At 35.9% G+C, this 18,580-nt stretch overlaps 1 protein-coding gene across 1 annotated transcript in view; it reads left to right on the top strand.

The window, feature by feature from the left end:
• The window catches only part of LOC148947572 (uncharacterized), a 248,227-nt gene extending 234,652 nt beyond the window's left edge, over window positions 1-13,575 (top strand). The window contains exons 6-7 of the mRNA XM_089096156.1: window positions 10,908-10,990; window positions 13,066-13,575. Of these exons, the coding sequence (XP_088952282.1) occupies window positions 10,908-10,990; window positions 13,066-13,089 (107 nt within the window). The 3' untranslated portion in view covers window positions 13,090-13,575. The remainder of the gene's footprint in view (window positions 1-10,907; window positions 10,991-13,065) is intronic.
• The last annotated feature ends 5,005 nt before the right edge of the window (window positions 13,576-18,580 follow it).

An 18,580-nucleotide genomic window follows, 5' to 3' on the forward strand; every position in this document is an offset into this window, starting at 1 on the left:
AAACTAGAACTCTAACTAAAACTCTAAGCTAAGACTCTAAGGTAAAACACCAAACTCATAACTAAAAGTAAACTAAACTAGAACTCTAAATGAAACTCAAAGGTAAAACCTAAAACTCTTAACTAAAACTATGATCTGGTCTAACATGTACTGGAGATTTTAATGTTGAAACAATATTTTTCTCCAAAATGTAATTAAAAGATCCTTCATTCATCTTATGAGGTCGAGTTGGTTATATCCCTACAAATTGTACAAGAGAAACTATATATTTTACTATTTCTTAAATTAAATTAAATATCTAGATAACGGCATCTTTTATTTTTAAAACTGGAACTGGTTTTATAATCTTTGATTTATCCGAGGTTCCATCTACTCTGTAATGCATAAACTAAGAACCAACAGTGACCAAAAATATGACATTAAACATCACTCAGAAGTACTCTGAATCGGAAGCCATGCTGGCACTCGTAGTTGCAGATTTTTTGTACCCTTTTCCAGTAGTTTGCCAGTTGGCGTATGTCACCATGCTTATGGGGGGATTCCAGTCCTTGGTAATGACTCGTTTAGCACCCAGAACAGCATTAAGAGCTGTAAAGTCGAGTTTTTATAGCAAGAGCCTGTGAAATTTGACTCCCAAAACTTTCAATCTCTTTGTAACACGAAAGCTTTTCATTCAAACCATAAAAATACAACATGTTTGGAAAAAGCTTGTTTCTGAATGATAAAGAACTGTTTTTCAAAACAATTAAAACTTGTAAACATAGCTGTGGAGGAGAGATTTTATTTACATAATAGAAAAAAGCGTGCTTTGCCGTTTCAAACGAATATACTCGTCATAGTCTTAAGATTTTGTATTGTTGAAGGGGAGGGGGGCTAAGTCCCTCTGAAATTTGAATTTACTAGCAAAACATTTTTCTTTAATTTTTTTTTGGGAAATAAAAGAATGAAAAGTTTACTCACATTGAAAATTGACGAATCCATTGTTTTCAAAGTTAATAATATATAGTTTACTATAATCAATGTGTTAAAACATAATGAAAAATGGAATGCAGTGTATGGACATTATATAGGGTTTTTGCTTGAGTACATAATAGCTTGCCAAGTTTTTTAAAAAAACGACTAATCAAGTTATCATATGGAGTAACCACCAGCTTTCTCTAACCGATTGACACACAAAAAATGAGCGTCACATTAGAAAACCTGTCTGCTAAGGCATCTACCGTTCATTGTAATAGGTGACTGACCCGTGGTAAGGCATATTACGCAATCACTGGCTGGATTCCCTATTGCCTTACTACTCTTCTACATAACTGAAGCCATCACAATCTCTAGAATAGGATTTTCTTATTGATGAATACAACAAATTTTTTTTTTTAGATACATTGAAGTCCTGCATATAAATAGAAAAAGAAAAATTTTACCATAAAAAATTGCTAAAAACTAAGTTCCTAGCAGTATTTACCACCCCAAAGAAATTTCATGGCGGGGCTGATGATGACCTTCCTTGCCTTTTCCACCTCTGTGCTGGTAGATATGGGAATGTAAAATATTAGCTGTATAGAGAAACATTTTAATTAATTCCTACTCCACCCTTCCTATTTCAACTCTTATCTGAAGCATCAAGAAGAGTAAGCAGTTTGCCCATTAAAATATAATTATGTAGGAATCTACCCTAACCCAACTAAACAATGACTCACACCCCCCTCATTATAGCTGATACAAAATTACAGATCACCAAACGTAGTATAATTTCATTACAAATAAAGCAAATCAACTTGGTTGAATCCAGTGCTACCACCGTGAGGCATTACTTCTTTTGCAACTGCGAAGCCTAAAATATAGTTATTGATACTTTTAAATCGATTAGCTTCTCAGGATTTTAAATTGAATGCAATCCATCCTCTTTGAAGTAAAGTTGTGGTTTGGTGCCCTAAACTGTCACCCAACCACCACTACTATTTAGGCGTCTCCCCCCCCCCTGGAAAATTTTCTACCGGCACCTTTGTATTATTTGTTTTTCTTCTCTTTTGATGCAGAATCTTGCCTACGGAGAGAATATTACAGCTGAATTGTCAAGTAAATAATTCAAATAAGTAACTATAACAATAAGTAATCCTTTTTTTAATATACAACTTTGAGTGGTTCCAGAACCACATGCCTACGCTTCTCCAACCACTAAGTGACAAGGGGCTGCTGTCAGGAGCGTAATTTCCTATGGGACAAAGGGAAAAACTGCCTCTCCCAGACCAATGCTTTCCCCCAAAACCCAGTATCTCCCCCCTAGGTGAAATTTAGTTTCTCCAAAAATATTGTCAAAACTAAGATAAGCCTGCATAATTCAAGCACCCATTGAAAAAGGTCAGCTTTCTTTAGTACATCTTTACCATTTTAATTACCATATGTTTCGTTTTTAAGTTTTCTCTGTCATTTTCATTCGATTTGGGAAAATTGGCTCCAGATTTTACCCCCCCCCCTCCCCTAAACACACAGGATTTTGACAAAATTACGTCATACGTTGGGGTATGGATTTAGTGATCTGCTAAGAATGTCGTTGCAAACCATGAACTGAATGACCTCTATTCTCTTTTGAATCAAAATGCGTGACAAAATACCTTCACGGGAAATGCTTTAAAAAATGAGTGTATCACATTTATAAAAACAGTGAAATTATCTGAAAATGATCATACAGAAGGAGAAAAAATCGTAATGGAAAAAAATCAATTAGGAATCGAGCCCAACACGCTCTAATTTGAAGTCCTCCGCTGTACTAACAGAGCCACGCCTCTAATAATCTGATTTGATATTTTGGTTTTTGTATCTTAATAGCGTAGCTTGTTAAGGGGGCTTGGAGGAGGAACATATGGAAGGTGTTCTTGTAAATCTCCAGTTAAGCGTTTTGGACCATAATTATTACAATGATGATATCGTTTCTGAGTCACCTACTGAGTCACCTTCTCAGTAGGGGCCCTCTCCAGGCCACTCAGCGCGTCCCCAGGTGGCGGATAGGGGAAAACCCTACAGATATGTAGGGTACCTCCATTGGAGGCGCGGACCAAGGGGGGACCCAGTCCCTGGGGGTCCTTAATTGAAACTGGGGCACCCTCGCCCAGGGGCCGTAAATACAGGCGGAGGAGGAAGAAGGCCCCTCGAATGTACACTCAGCAGGGCCCACCGGCGTGTGGACACGTCCCATCAGTTACAAACCTTCTCCCAGCAATGGGTTAAATTGCATGGTTAAGCAGAACACCATCGTCGGAGGATCCCCTATAGGAGTACAACTGCGAAAGGGCGGAGGATCCAGATGTACGGACAACGGCCTCTGCAAGGTAGGTCCGGGGGGTTCCGGCCCCACGGTCAGGGATTGGCGTCCCTGCCCCTAGCCGAGCCGAAGAAACCGGTTGTGCAGTGGTCTAGCAAGTCGCTCCCGTAGAAAAAGAATGTGCTAAAGAAACGTCAGTGAAAAGCCTCGGATTAAATCCCAATATGATGACAACCCATGCATGCCCCTCGACCAGATTTTTCGACGCGAATAAACCAGTACGAATCGGATTTCGGAACGCAAGGACCATGTCGGCCCTTTCAAAACTGAACAAGTTCTACAAGAGTGCGAAAACTTTCGGCTAGACATCCTCGCAGTGACAGAAGCACGATGGAAAGGCTGCGGAGAAAAGAAGCTCAAAACAGTAAACAGCAACATGACTTATACAGTTCTGTACAGCGGAAAAACGGACAGACATGCAGCCGGAGTCGCAGCTATATTAAACCCAAATGCAGCAAAGTCTCTCTGCTCGTGGAAACCAATTAACGAGAGAATCCTGTATACACGATTTGCATCTAAACATGCAAAGCTGTCGCTAGTCATATGCTATGCACCAACAAATGATGCCGATGAAACCTCGAAAGACAGTTTTTATGAAACCCTCCAGTCCTTCCTAGACTCCATCCCTCTCCATGACGTCGCTTGCTTGGCAGGCGACCTAAATACGAAAGTTGGTCAGGACAGATCATACTGCCCCGAGGTGTTGGGACATCACGGGCTTGGAACTATCAACGAAAATGGTGCAAGGCTAGTCAGCTTTCCCATGTCAAATGACTTGTTGATACGAGGTACATTATTCGAGCACAAAGATATACATTAGTATACATGGACATCCCTAGACAAAACTGTCAAAAACCAGATTGACCACTTTCTAATCTGACGACGGTGGAGAACTAGTCTGAAAGACGTGAGGAGTTACAGAAGTGCGGATGTTGGGTCGGATCATGAACTTCTTGTAGCGACACTCAAGTTGAAACTCCGCTCCAACAGATCCCGACAACCAATAAAACTACCAAGCAATTTTGATGTGGAGAAGCTCAGAGAACTGCTGAAGAAGTTCTTGGCTTTAAAAAGTCAATAAAGGAACAGTGGATATCCCAGAAGACATGGGACTTGATCGAAGACCGCAAGAAAATAAAACAGAGCACGCTCAGTAATGATCCCTCTGCTGATGTCATGAAAGACATAGCTTATAAAGAAGCGGACAGAGAAGTGAAGAAAAGTGCTAGGTCATACAAACGAAAGCACCTCAATGAGAAAGCAAGAATGGCAGAAGAAGCAGCCCGACGTGGTGACACGAGAGCTGTGTACCGCCTAACTGAAGAAATCGTTGGGAAGACCAACGTACAAGAAGGACCAGTAAAGGGGGAAAACGGAAGACTGCTAACCGATCCAGATGACCGAAAAAATGGATGGGCGGATTACTTCGAAAACCTTCTCAATCGCCCGTCCCCTTCTGTTCCACCAGATATTCCGGACAGCCCATTTTTGGATCTTCTAATTAATGAAAACGAGCCAACGGCGGAAGAGATCCTTTCAGCCTCTAAAAAGCTGAAGATTGGAAAATCTCCGGGCAGTGACCGTATATCTGGAGAAATGGTCAAGTCATCGATCCGCAGGTCCCTTTCAGTGTGGCTAGTCTTCTTTTCCCTCCTCTGGAAAAAAGAAAAAGTCCCAAAGGACTGGAGAGCAGGAACCATTATTAAACTGGTCAAAAAAGGAGACGCGACAGTCTGTGGAAATTACAGAGGCATCAACCTCCTCTCAATACCCGGAAAACTCTTCTACATAATCATCCTGACAAAATTTCAAGCTGCCTTAGACCCGCATTTATGCAAGGAGCAACATGGTTTCCGACCAAAAAGATCTTGCGCCGATCTGATATTCACACTGCGGACCATGCCTGAAGAATCAAATGAATGGAGACAACGTCTATATCTATTGTTCGTCGATTTTGAAAAAGCGTTCGACTCAATAGACCACCCAATACTATGGAGGATCCTGATCTTCTACGGTATTCCTGAGAAGCTTGTTCGCCTTATCATAGCAATGTATGAAGACACGGAATGCTGCGTGAGAACCTACGAAGGAAATACAAGATATTTCGAAGTAATGGCAGGTGTCAAACAAGGATGGGTATTGTCTCCATTCCTCTTTATTCTCATAGTGGACTACATATTCAGGCAAATTGATGGATACGGGATCAAAATTCCAGGCAGACTAGTCCAAGATCTCGACTTTGCAGACGATGTTGGATTGATGGAGAAAGACAAAAGCAAACTTCAAGACTTTTTATGCAAGTTAGCCGAAAGAGCGGAGCAGTTTGGGTTACTTATAAACGCCCCCAAAACCAAAGCGATGTCAACCACTAACTCACCGATGAATATGCAGCTAGGGACTGAAAGCATAGAGCAAGTCACTGACTTCCGATATCTTCCGATATAGACGGCAGCACCGTCTCGTCTAGTGGCGACTCCGAAAAAGAACTGCAAACACGAATAGTCCTGGCAAGCTCGGCATTTCAACGACTTCGACCAGTCTGGAGATCAGCGAAGTACTCACTTCAGCTAAAACTTCTCATTTTCAGAAGCAACGTCCTTTCTATTTTGACATACGCAATGGATTTTTTAAAACTCACAGGTGAGCAGGAAAAACGACTAACTGCATATGAAAACAACTGTATTTGACGTATCCTAAACATTAACCGGAAGGATAGGATAACAAACATGGAAATTCGCCACTACACAAACCAGCCTGATGTCGCTGATGTAGTCAGGCAACGAAGATGGCGCTATCTTGGCCATGTTATCCGTATGCCAAGATCGAGACTACCGAATATGATCCTCCAGTTGCAACCAGACGGCACGCGTCGGCGAGGAAGGCCCAAAAACACGCTTCACAGGACATATGAGCGGCATAGGAGAGCCCTTCACGCATCCTTAATCCCAGAGTGGGAGGACATTTACGCCGCAGCTCATTTGCGGGATGATTGGGGGCTGTTAACGGACGCCCTGTGTGCCTCTGGAGGTACAGGAGGAACTAAGGTAAGGTAAGGATATCGTTTTATACTTCCAAGCTTTTCAAACAGTTCGTGGTAAGTAACTGTAAGTAAGAGACGACCTGGCTCAATAGTAACCGAAACTCCAAGAAACGGAATTTTGATACCAATAGATACATACAAAAAATTGCATTTTGAAGCTTATTTTAGATATATAAGTTTCATCAAGCTTAGTCTTACCAATCAAAAGTTACTAGGCTGAGAAAATTTGCCTTATTTTCAAAAAAGAGGGTGAAACACACCCTAAAAGTCATAGAATCTTAATGTTCACCATCAGATTTAGTGTATTAGAGAACCTTACTGTAGTGGTTTCAAGCTCCTATCAGCAAAAATCTGGAATTTTGTACTGTTTGCCAGAAGAAAGATCACAGATGCGTATTTACTTGTTGTTTTTTCCCAGGGATGATCATATCGACCTAGTAGTCCTAGAATGTCGCGAGAGGGCTAATTTAAACGAAAATTAAAAGTTCTAGTGCCCTTTTAAGTTACCAAAAAGACTGAAGGGCCGCTAGTATCACTTTTTACAAAAAAAATCTGCATTTTCACGTACAAGCTGTGCTCACCATTCTACCATCGGAGACTCTTGACCGCTCTACAGTAGCCACAGTAAAAAGCCCAACTTCATTTCTCGAGGGCGTACCGACTAATGAAAAAATACCAATTCATTATTATATTTTGCTTTTTCTTTTCCGCAGCTAGTCATAGGCAGCACAATTGCGCTGCCTAGGTAAAGAACGATGTTGGCTCAATGTTTTATTTATTTATTTTTTCTTTAACCCAGGGTACTTCATATCGAAGGATTTGTCGTAGAAACTTTAAAAATGGCTCATTCGATTGGAAATTGGAGTAGCTTGTTCCCTTTTTAATAGTCGAAAGTGATTGGAAGGCAACTAACACCCCTTCCACGCCCACCATTTTCCCAAACACATCCAACCAAAATTTTGAGATAGCCATTTTGTTCAGTGGTGTTGATTTCCAGATAGAAATTATGTTTTTGAGGAGAACACTCCCCCACAATCCTCAGGGTAAGGGTTTTAAGTTATGCCCTGGGGCATATAAGGTTTTTATAGAAAGTGTTGACATAGAAACATCAAAAAGGGTTCATTCCATTGTAAATTCAAAAGGATAGTACCATTTTTAATAGTCAAAAGTCATTGGAGGGCAACTAACCCCCCTCTCACGCCCACCGTTTCTGAAACAGATCCAATCATAATTTTGAGATAGCCATTTTGTTCAACGTAATTGAAAGTTCTGGAAAGTAGGTCTTTAAGGGTGACAACCCCCCCCCCCACACACACACAGCCCTCAGGGCAAGGATTGTAATTCATGCCCTGGGAGCATATAAGGTCTTTATAGAAAGCGTTGTCGTAGAAACTAAAAAAGGGCTCATTCGATTGGAAATTGCAAGGGCTAGTGCCCTTTTTAATAGTCGAAAGTGATTGGAAGGCTTGACATTTTTGTATTAAAAATCGATATGGGTACAATATATTATTAATTTTTTTTTTTGTTTGGATCAGGGCACTTCGTATCGAAGAAGTTGTCGTAGGAACTTCGAAAAGGACTCATTCGATTGAAAATAGAAAGGGCTAATGCCCTTTTTAATAGTCGAACTTGATTGGAGGGCAACTAATCCCCCTCCCACGCTCACCTTCCCATTTGCCCGTCATGTTTCAAAACTAAATGTTGCCTTGAGATTAAATCAAAATGCACTTTGTTAATGCTAATTAACAATAAGGCATATCAGCAGAATCCCAAGAACGACTGAGGGTATTATGTTCAAACTATCGGGGCTACTTCTGCTCTTAAAATTTAACCAAAATGTATCCAAGCTATTAAAGAAAGTAAACAGATTTTTTTGTAAATGGTATGAAGTTTTCTATATCAGGTCAACTAGACGAGGTGTGAAACTAAATCAAACGCTATTATTTGTGTCCAGATTTTTAAAATGGTGTTTATTGTTAAAAATTGCTGAAAATTGTTCTCCAGCATACAAATAGCAGGTCAATTTGCAAAGTCTTACAAAAACCGAAAAGATTTAAAGAACTATGTTCTTTTTCCCTGAAAAGACTATGTCAATATAAAGCGACCAGAAATTAATTAAAAAAAACTTTTCCCTCAAAATAAGTTTTTCAAAGAAAAGTAAAGGACTATATTAAACCAAAAATGAGCAAAAATAAAATCAAATAATCGTGAAACTACCACAAATCAGCATTACTGTAAAAGTTATTTATTGTAATTTCTGTTCGTTTTGGGTTTTATTTATTTATCGATGCTAATCTGTGGTAGTTTCAAGCTTAGAAGATTATTTGATTTTATTTTTGCTCATTTTGAGTTTAATGGAGTTCTTTCTTTTCTTTGAAAAACTTAGTTTGTGGAAAGAGTTTTTTTAATTAATTAAAGTAAAGAACGAATAGTAAAGCTTATAATAACTGAATGTTAGGAGACTAAAAGTTTGCTGTAAATCCTTATTTTCCTAGAAACCAGTATCATCCATTTATAATTAAGAGAAAAATTTGACCCAGGTGATGCTCGAATTTGACGCCTTGGGATTACAAAACCTACGCTCTACTGACTGAGCCGCCAACGCTTGTACATTATGAAAGAATATACAATTTGAGACAATATCGAATATCGAAAGAGTAACATAATGACCGATACAGTTCATTATAAATGAGCCCTGTGCCCATGCTAGTTTTATCGGAAATAGCTGAAACCTAGTAAAGAACAAAACACGGCACACAGTAACTAAAAATTAAGATAATTACATAAAAGATCGATGCAAAATCATTTCGATTAATTCGTTTGTAGATTTTATTTATATGGTTGCAATATTTACATTATCTACTTAAGAAGTGCCACCAAAAGTGTTGTTTTTCGCCAGGGCGTAAATTTTTATGGGACAGGAGGCAACTGCCCCCCAGATCTCAGTTTGATCCCCCCAACCCCAGTTTGCCCCCTCCCCCCAGCTGAAATTTAATTTCTTCAAAAATTTTGCCAAAAATAAGATAAGCCTGCATAATTCACAGTAACGGGCCAGTTTTCTTTAATAATTCTTTGCATTTATGGTACTATAAGGCAAATTTTTTATGTACACACTTTCGCTTGATCAGGAGTTTGGACTTATGTACTAAATATATGTGTTGATGGTTTGGGTATACTGTTTGGTCTCTAGGTAGTTGGATGGATGTGTAAGGTGATGCCTCGTTCATAGTGCACATTTGTCTCATATTGCTGGATTAGGACTACAGTTTTTTTTTTTTTTTTTTTTTTTTTATATATATATTTATATATATATATATATATATATATATTTATTTGCCATAGTATATATATCTCTATATATATATATATATATATATATATATATATATATATATATATATATATGTTTGCTACGTACATGGACCAAACTTTCAGATCAAGTGAAAATGTGAGTGACAAATAAAAAATTATCTTATTTTTTTGGCAAAATTTTGGCAATATATATATATATATATATATATATATATATATATATATATATATATATATATATATATATATATATATATATATATATATATATATATATATATATATATATATATATATATATATATATATATATATATATATATATATATATATATATATACATACATACATACATACATACATATACATATACATAATATATATATATATATATATATATATATATATATATATATATATATATATATATATATATATATATATATATATATATATATATATATATATATATATATATATATATATATATATATATATATATATATATATATATATATATATATATATATATATATATATATATATATATATATATATATATATATATATATATATATATATATATATATATATATATGTTTATTTATTTCCATATCATGTTTGTTATTTTATAATATCTTATATTATATTTTATGTTACACAAAAATATTGTTAACTTTATTAACTTGCTTCAAGCTGCCACTCATGTTCTTGGGGCTGCTGGAATACGTGGATAGCCCTTTTCAGCTATTTAGAATTAATAGATAGTCATAATCGTTATTCTGACTTTCAAGTTGAACAACTACTAATTAATAATCAAAAATTAAAAACATTAATTGACAAATTATCAACATATTATAAATAAGTACCAGTGCGTTTATCCCAAACATTATTGACATATTAAAGTTAGAAAGATGTCAATTACCTCGATTTTCAAAACAATGCGAGTTTCTTATCCCATTAAAAAAATTCCAACTTTGATATGGAATTGAATTTCCTTTAGACATTTTCTGTCCAATTAAGCACTTTATGAAATTCTACCCTGATGATGTCTTTTGAGAGAACATTTAGCGCTTGACGAGATTGATGTTGACATCGCTGCCATAATACAATTTATTGTTCAAAAATGAAGGATGGATTAAGCCAAACCTTTAAATTTTTCACATTAAATTGGTCAGACTATTTGACAAATCTAAAGATATTTAATAAAGAGACGTGTTCTATTTTCTATTCTAGATGTTCATGGCGTGTATGTTGAAGAGCTAACTTCGGGTGCAACCACTTTAAAATGCTTTATTTATGCAATTTTCCTCCTCAAGGTTAGTACAAGCCTTAATGAGATTTTTTTTTTTTCATCAAAGTTTTTCTTTTGGAAGTAAAGAACGAAGTTGAACCCGAGAACAAACAAAAATTATTGCTTCCCCGAATTCGTAAAATATTTCTGCAAAATGATTTCAAATAACCTGACTTGTAATAGATTTGTAATAGAACCCAAAACCCCATTTCCCCCTAAACAGAATGATCTCTAGGGATAAAAAAATTCTATGAGAAATCTGCACAAAACAAAGACTAGTTCTTAAGTCTCTCGACAGTCTTTCAGTGACTATGATATCGATATACTTTAGTCTACACTTTTAATTCTACATTTTTGTCTACAGTTGTAAAGAAAAACTTTAGCTTGGTTTTCAGTAAAGTGTTAGTTTTTAGCATTCTAAAGATATTGGAATAAGCCACGAGATAGTCTACTTGAGGTAGTTCTGTACATATATCTTACGCATCTGGCGAAGTAATAATTTTCGTTCATTTTGTTTTATCTTCGCTCTTTACTTCCTTTACGCTCTTTACGCTCTTTAAAATGAAGAAAACTTCATTTTTTAAAAATTAGTATTTGCTTTTTTTAATATACACAATAAAGTTTACAAGAGATTGTTCAACTTGGGTGATGACAGTAAAGAAGTCAGGATGTTTTTTTTTAAGAGCATTAAATATAAGTTTTACCTCGAAAATTATTAAATATAATCTTCGCACAATATATACAACTTCGCACCGTAGCTAAAGCCGGAGAAGCATTTCATTATCACTATCTTTAAGAATTTACTCATGAAGAATTCAATTATTTTCATAAGGTGGAAATAAATAAAAGACATTTTAGTCAATAGGGGACTAAAACCTCCTATTTGAGGATCAGTAAAAAGTAGATTAGGTCTTTATAATTTGTATTTCCTCGTAATTAGACCCTCTTTGGGTAAGAGTTGAGGTTTTTTTACAGAATTTGACAGAAAACATCCCTTTGGTGCAATTTTCCGAATGGGAGGGGGGGGGGGGGTCAAAATATTTGGTTTAAGATTTAAGACCATGAAAAATTGATTGGCTACCTAAGATTTCCCATCCTCTGGCATTTTGACCTTTTTTTGCCAAAAATCGATGTTTTATGACAAAAAATGGCAGGAAACACCACTTTGTTCTTTTTTGTCTGAGGGCTGAAACGGCAGGAAACATCAATTTGTTCTGTTTTAGTGGAGGTCTTAAATCCATCCGTTTTGAGTTTTTGACCATAAAAATTTATTCGTTATCCTTGATTTTCGAATTTCTTGAATTTTGACCCTGTCTTGGCCAAAAATTTTGCTTGATGGCACACAGTTGCAGAAATTGCCACTTTTTTGTGACGTAACCTCTTTTGGTAATTAAAAGGGCACTAGAAATGGTGATCTCTCTTTTAATGATTTCTCTCTCAGAATTCTAAGACAACTGGTTCGCAGCGATCACCCAGGGAAAAAAAATAAAGAGGCAAATCAATGCATCCCATGGAAAAAGGGGTTTTCCTTGTGGTTCAAGGGGGGGGGGCTGTATGTCACTTTTGTTGGTTTTTCAATCATGCCGATTCTAGTGGTGCTCCGATACCATTTCCTAACGGGTTTAAGGCTCTTCCTGGAAATTCAAATAATTTTATTTTTGCAATAAACTTTTGCAATTGAGACAAATTGACATAATAGTTACCATTTCTGAATCAGCATCAAATATCGACTTTGTTTCAGTAAATATTTTGTTTCAAAAATGGTTTTTAAAATTTTGGTTATGATACGGCTTGGTTCACTTTTTACAAGTTAAAAGGTCTTTTCCTAATGGGAATATTCACTATTTAAGAGAAAAGAATCAAATAAATATTAATAAAAAGGACTTGGGTTGATTTTTGTGCTACATTGAAATACTCGGATTGTGATCAAAAATTAAATTTGGTTGATTTTTGTGAAAAGTTTCTGTATTGATAGTTTAATCCTATTACCCCTGGTAAACACACCAGGGATAGAGGAGTGTAATTAAATAACTAATCGCTTCTGAATACATCGTTTTTTTTTAATTTTGATTTATGTTCTCAGATTTTTTGTTGTTCTAGGTCACGGCTCAGCTGATCTTGTAATCAATCTTATTGGTATTTCGTGGATCTCAAAGCAAACGGCTGATGGAAAATATTTGTATCTATTGTGTATAATTTTGTATTTCCTCACTGCCGAGATGAAAATTTGTTGAAATAGCTTTTTCTATTCTTTTGCGTATCCCTTTTTAGTAATATTTTGGATGTATTTTTAGAATAAGAAAAGAAATACTATATTTGAGCTTTTTCAGAGTTAGATAGACCCCGGATAGCGGTAATAATTTCCGCGTTTTTGAATTTAAATACAAATAACGAATAGACTGAATGATTTCTCAATGATATTTTCAATGAGCCCTTAAGTATCTTTCTATGTTGTTTTAAGGCCCCAATAGTGGTAAAAATAAGGAGAAGAAGGAGAGAGAGAAAATAAAAAAGAGAGATGAAAAAAAAGAGAAACATCACTGCTTCCAATACAATAAAGGGATTTTTTTTTCTCAAGATAGGGGACTTTAATTCTCCTATATAGGGTTTTCAGCTATGGAGGTTCCAGTGGTCTAGTTTTAATTTTGATCTGGCACCATTTTTGTGATGATTCAGGCTGTTTTTAAGAATTTTCATAAATTTTTTTCGCAATAAATTTTTACCATTGAAATTGTTATCATTCGTAACAGTATTCAAAAATAATAATTGCCATTCTTGAATCAGCTTCAAACGGAGATTTTCCCCACTCAACAATTTTTTTGCAAAACATCCTTTTAAATTTTCGATTACTACGGGCTAGAGTTCGTTCTTTACTGGGTTGCAGTGGATGCCGCAACCATAACAAATTTTTGTTAGTGTAGGTGAAAAATCTTTTCTAGTTATCAGATGGTATTATAAGTGCAATTTCACTTTAAAATAACTTAGACTTTTATACAAGGGAATGGTAAATGGTAAATAGGTAAATAGTGATGAATGATATTTTTAAGCCGGCCTCTGACTAATTCAGGAAAAAAGCTATTCGCTAAATGGTCTGTTTTGAAAAACTGAAAAAGTTTGCGAAAACTGCAATGTCAACGACATGTATAGAATATTTTCCACTGAAATACGCATAGCATATTATAAAATTTCCAGAGAAGATAATCACAGCAAACTCATCTGACAAGCCTTGGGTAAACTCGGGCCTGGAAAGGCTGATACGCAAACGCAACAGGCTTCATAAAAAGGGAAAGATGGGCGAAGCTTCCAAGCTGAGAAATCAAATGGTCTATGAATGTAGGTTGGCTGAGAAGTCCTACGGTTCGAAATTAAACGAGCTCATGACCACAAACTCAGCCGGTTACTATAAAGGAATACGGCTTCTCACTGGCTCCTCTGTAAAACAAAGTGTAAGCGTATACGACGAATCTGGGAATAACCTCGATGCAAACGCTATTAATAAGTATTTTGCTAGTATTTGTAAAAGCAATCCACCAGTGTTCCCTTCTTGGCTGTTCCATCTAAGATACCTGTGATTTTCCCTCACTAAGTTGCAAAGGTTCTTGAGAGACTTGACCTCAATAAGGCAACTAACACTGGAGATATTCTAGCAACCCTGTATAAAAAAAAGCACAGCCTTTCTAGCTGAACCTATGACTGCCTTTTTAAACTAATGTTTGTTGAGTGGTACCTTCACGAGTGCTTTAAAAAAAGCAATCGTAACGCCAATACCTAAAGTTTTGAATCCAAAAGGGGTGAGTGACCTACGACCTATATCTTTGACCCCTGTTGTATCTAACATTTTCGAACATTTCCTAAAGAAATAATTACTAGAAGATTTCTGTGATAAAATAGATCCATGTCAGTAGGGATTTATCAAAAACTCTACCACAGTATATTATCTCATCAAAATTGTGGAAGAAGCCCTGGAGCATCTGTAAAATAAAGATGCATTTGTAAAATTATTGCAAGCAGACGTAGAAATGGCTTTGAACAAATCAAGCCATCCGGATATTCTTGAGTCAATGACAGATTTTAGAGCTTTTTAATTCGGATACTTCATAGTTTTTTACACGGAAGGAAACAGTATGTTAGTGCTGATGGGGTACAATTGAATTTTCTTGAGGTTTTCTGTGGAATACCCCAAGGTACCAAAACAAGACCTATTTTATTTTTAATACTGTGTAAAAAAATTGCGACTTGGCATGAAAATAGAGCGAAGTTCGCAGATAATTTAGCATTGCTGATACTTCAGACACTAGGATCCATGATTAGTTTGGATGGCAAAATTTGCCGTTTGGAGGCTGACTGTGAACAAAAACGGCTTTCAACTAATAGGAAAAAGTCAGCACTTATGAGAGTCTCGTTTTTGAAAAAAGAAGTTCCTAGTCAAAGTGATATAAATGTGCCGATTTTAAATATTATTATAATTTTGGTGTGACTTTTAACTCAAAAATGTCATGGATGGATTATGTAAATATTGTAATAAGAAGGCAAATATAGCGTTGCGTAATCTAGTCACAATTCGGCGATTCGGTTTTAGTCGTTTTTCACTGTTGAATTTTTATAAACTGCACATTTGGAGTATTTTAGAGTATGCTTCTCCTGTGTGGCATCCGGGGCTAAGTAAAGAGCAAAGAAATGACCTTGAGAATGTGCAGGAACGAGCTACCCGTGTGCTATTAGGTCCGGAATTCACGAATTATGATGATAGCCGTAAAATCCTCGGCTTAGAAGGACTTGATGTCAGGCGAAACCAGCTTACAATGGCCTTTGGAGAGAAGCTTTTTGAGTCAAGCAGGCATAGAGGTTTTCTCCCTGAACCAGCTCGAACAGGGTGTAATACAAGGCACCAGAACAAACTGGAGCCTTGTAGGCCCGCGTTTACCAACCGACACAGATTGTCTTTTCGACAATATTTTGTGTTTCATTTAATTCAAGTTTTTTGACATATTAAATTCGTATCGTATCGTATCGTAATTAGGTATATTGCAATTCACAAAAAAATACAAAAGGAAGGTGAACAAATTCTTTGTTTTTAAGTAACAATCGAGATATTTATTTGTTAATCTTTATTGATTAACTTTGTAATATTAATTAAATTGTAATATTTTAATTTTCATTTTTGTATTTTAAGATTTTACTACAAAATAAATATAATTTTACACATAAGAAAATATATAAGAAAATAACTTAATTTTATAATACACTATATTTTTAATTATAATTTTCAATTTCTATAGTAAAAGTAAATCTTCATTTGCTAGTAAATCTTTATCTTCATTATTCTTAAGTAGATTGTATCTATTATTACTACTACATACTACTACTACTGCTATCAACTCAATGCTACACCAAGCCACCCGAAGCCAAAACAACTTCGCATTATCTATCCTATCCCAATCTAATGATTTCTGGAGGCAAACATCCTTCTTTTATTTTTATTTTTTTACTGCGCCTATTAATTATTATCAACAGCATTTAAGATTTTCGAAAGAATTCAAAAGGTCAGATATATCCTCCAGTATTTACCATCACCCCGAAATTTATTACTGACTTCTTGGAATTTTTAACTTTCTGGAATTTAACGTTTTGCATCGGAAATAATTATTTACAATAATTCAAAGTTTACCCAGCCAGGGTTAGATATAGAATCAATATTAGGGAGGGGCTACCAGCGAAACTTGGGTTCTTCCATTGTTTTTTAACCATTCAGTCGTTGTAATTAGTGAGACCTTCAATCGTCAGGGGCTGGCACATGTCTCAAAAACCACCCCATGGATCCACCCCTGCACCCAACCCGAGTAGCTTTTCAAAAGCTTGCAAAACGAATTGCTCTGACGCTGCAAAAGAAATACTGCTGTACCGGTATTATAAAAAAAAAAAAATGGATGGAAGGATTAAAAATTCTACAAGATATTGTCGAAAACCAATGAAACTTGGATTTAAAAGCAAAAAATTTTATGAAGTAAAGCTGCTGAAAATTAAGTCAGAATTTTGTTGTTAATCTAGTTATTTTAGAAACAAATCGTATTTGCAAGTTAGCATCCCAATCTAATTTTCCATTATATAATCTACTACTACTACTACTAACAACTCACCGCAGCACCAAGGTGCCTGAGGCCCACACAGCTACGCACGCTCCTCCTCCATCCCAATCTATTCAAAGCCTCCCCTTTTACACCCATCCGCGAAGTTCCCATTTCCTTTAAATCTTTCTTTATGACGTCCTCTCGCCCCAGACGAGGACGGCCTGCTTTCCGTTTAGCCCTAGACGGTTGGCCGAAAAGAACAATCTTCGGCAATCTGTCATCCTTCATCCGCACAGCGTGCCCTAGCCACCTCAACCTTTCTTTCATAATAGCCCTAGAGAGCGGTATTGAACCACATTTTTCGTATAGCCTATTGTTTGAAATATGGTCAGTCAGCCGGATACCTAGAACAATCCTTAAGCAATTTCTCTGGAAAACATCTAGCAAATCTACATCCGCTTTTCGGAGCGCCGATGCTTCAGAGCCATATTTGACCACTGTCATCACTGTAGCTTCTAATATTCTAATCTTATATAATCTTATATAATCATTATATAATCTGGTATTAAAATTTTCTTCTTAGAACAGGGGTGGATCCGTTGGGTGGTTTTATGGCCACATCACCCTTCAGAAGGTCAAAATTTGTGCTAATTACAGGGTCGGAGGGTAAAAAAAAAAATTAGATAAGATTTCATTGCCCAAAATTTCATTGGTGCCTCCCCTTTCCAAAACAGTAAGTTTGTATCAGGCCCTGTCTTAGAACAAATAAAAAGGAAATTAAAAATATACCATTTTAGTGTGTAGTCCTAAAGCTTTAAACACGCGTACGATATGCCAAAGTACATAAGAAAAAGTAAAACAAAACACTATTTCCAAACAACTTTTATTTCATCTACACTAAAAGTTTAATAACAAAACAGAAAGAACAGAGTAGCTGGCTGCTAAACATGGGACTGGATTTGGATTAATCACACGTGTAATCACACTTTCACCGACAAATACACATATTTTGGCACAAACACTTTAAACTTTCATGTTTATAACTTAAAAACAAGGCTATTAATTCTGTGATAGGACTTAAAATTAATGAAGGAATTTACGATCTGCGCTTAGATTTGAACCCATAAAAAAGTAAGCAAAACCTACTTCATCTAGCTTCAATTTTTTCTAAAAAACAGAAAAACTATTGGCTGACTTGAATGCATACCTGTATAGAGGACTTTAGCTCAAGAGGGTCTTATCTCTACAACATTTAAACTGAGCGGGTTTCAACGGTCAAAAACGTATTTTTGTTGTGTTTATTTGAATCTTTTACTCCGAACGCAATTTATTAATTCTAATTGATTTTGGTAATTTTTGGCGTTCAAATTCAATTACAATAACTGAAATATGCTTAATAGCGCTTGGTGAAACCTATCAAATTGTTTATTGGCTTAATGTTCGTCAAAAGTTGTAGATACACAATTCCTGGTGTATTTATTAAAGATGTTTTTGTTAGAACATTTCTTGAAAAGTGCTGTTGAGCTGCAAGATTATTAATTATATTA

The sequence above is a fragment of the Artemia sp. Qi Xiang Cuo genome, chromosome 10 (genome assembly GCF_049724085.1).
Source record: "Artemia sp. Qi Xiang Cuo chromosome 10, ASM4972408v1, whole genome shotgun sequence".
Lineage (NCBI taxonomy): Eukaryota > Metazoa > Arthropoda > Branchiopoda > Anostraca > Artemiidae > Artemia > Artemia sp. Qi Xiang Cuo.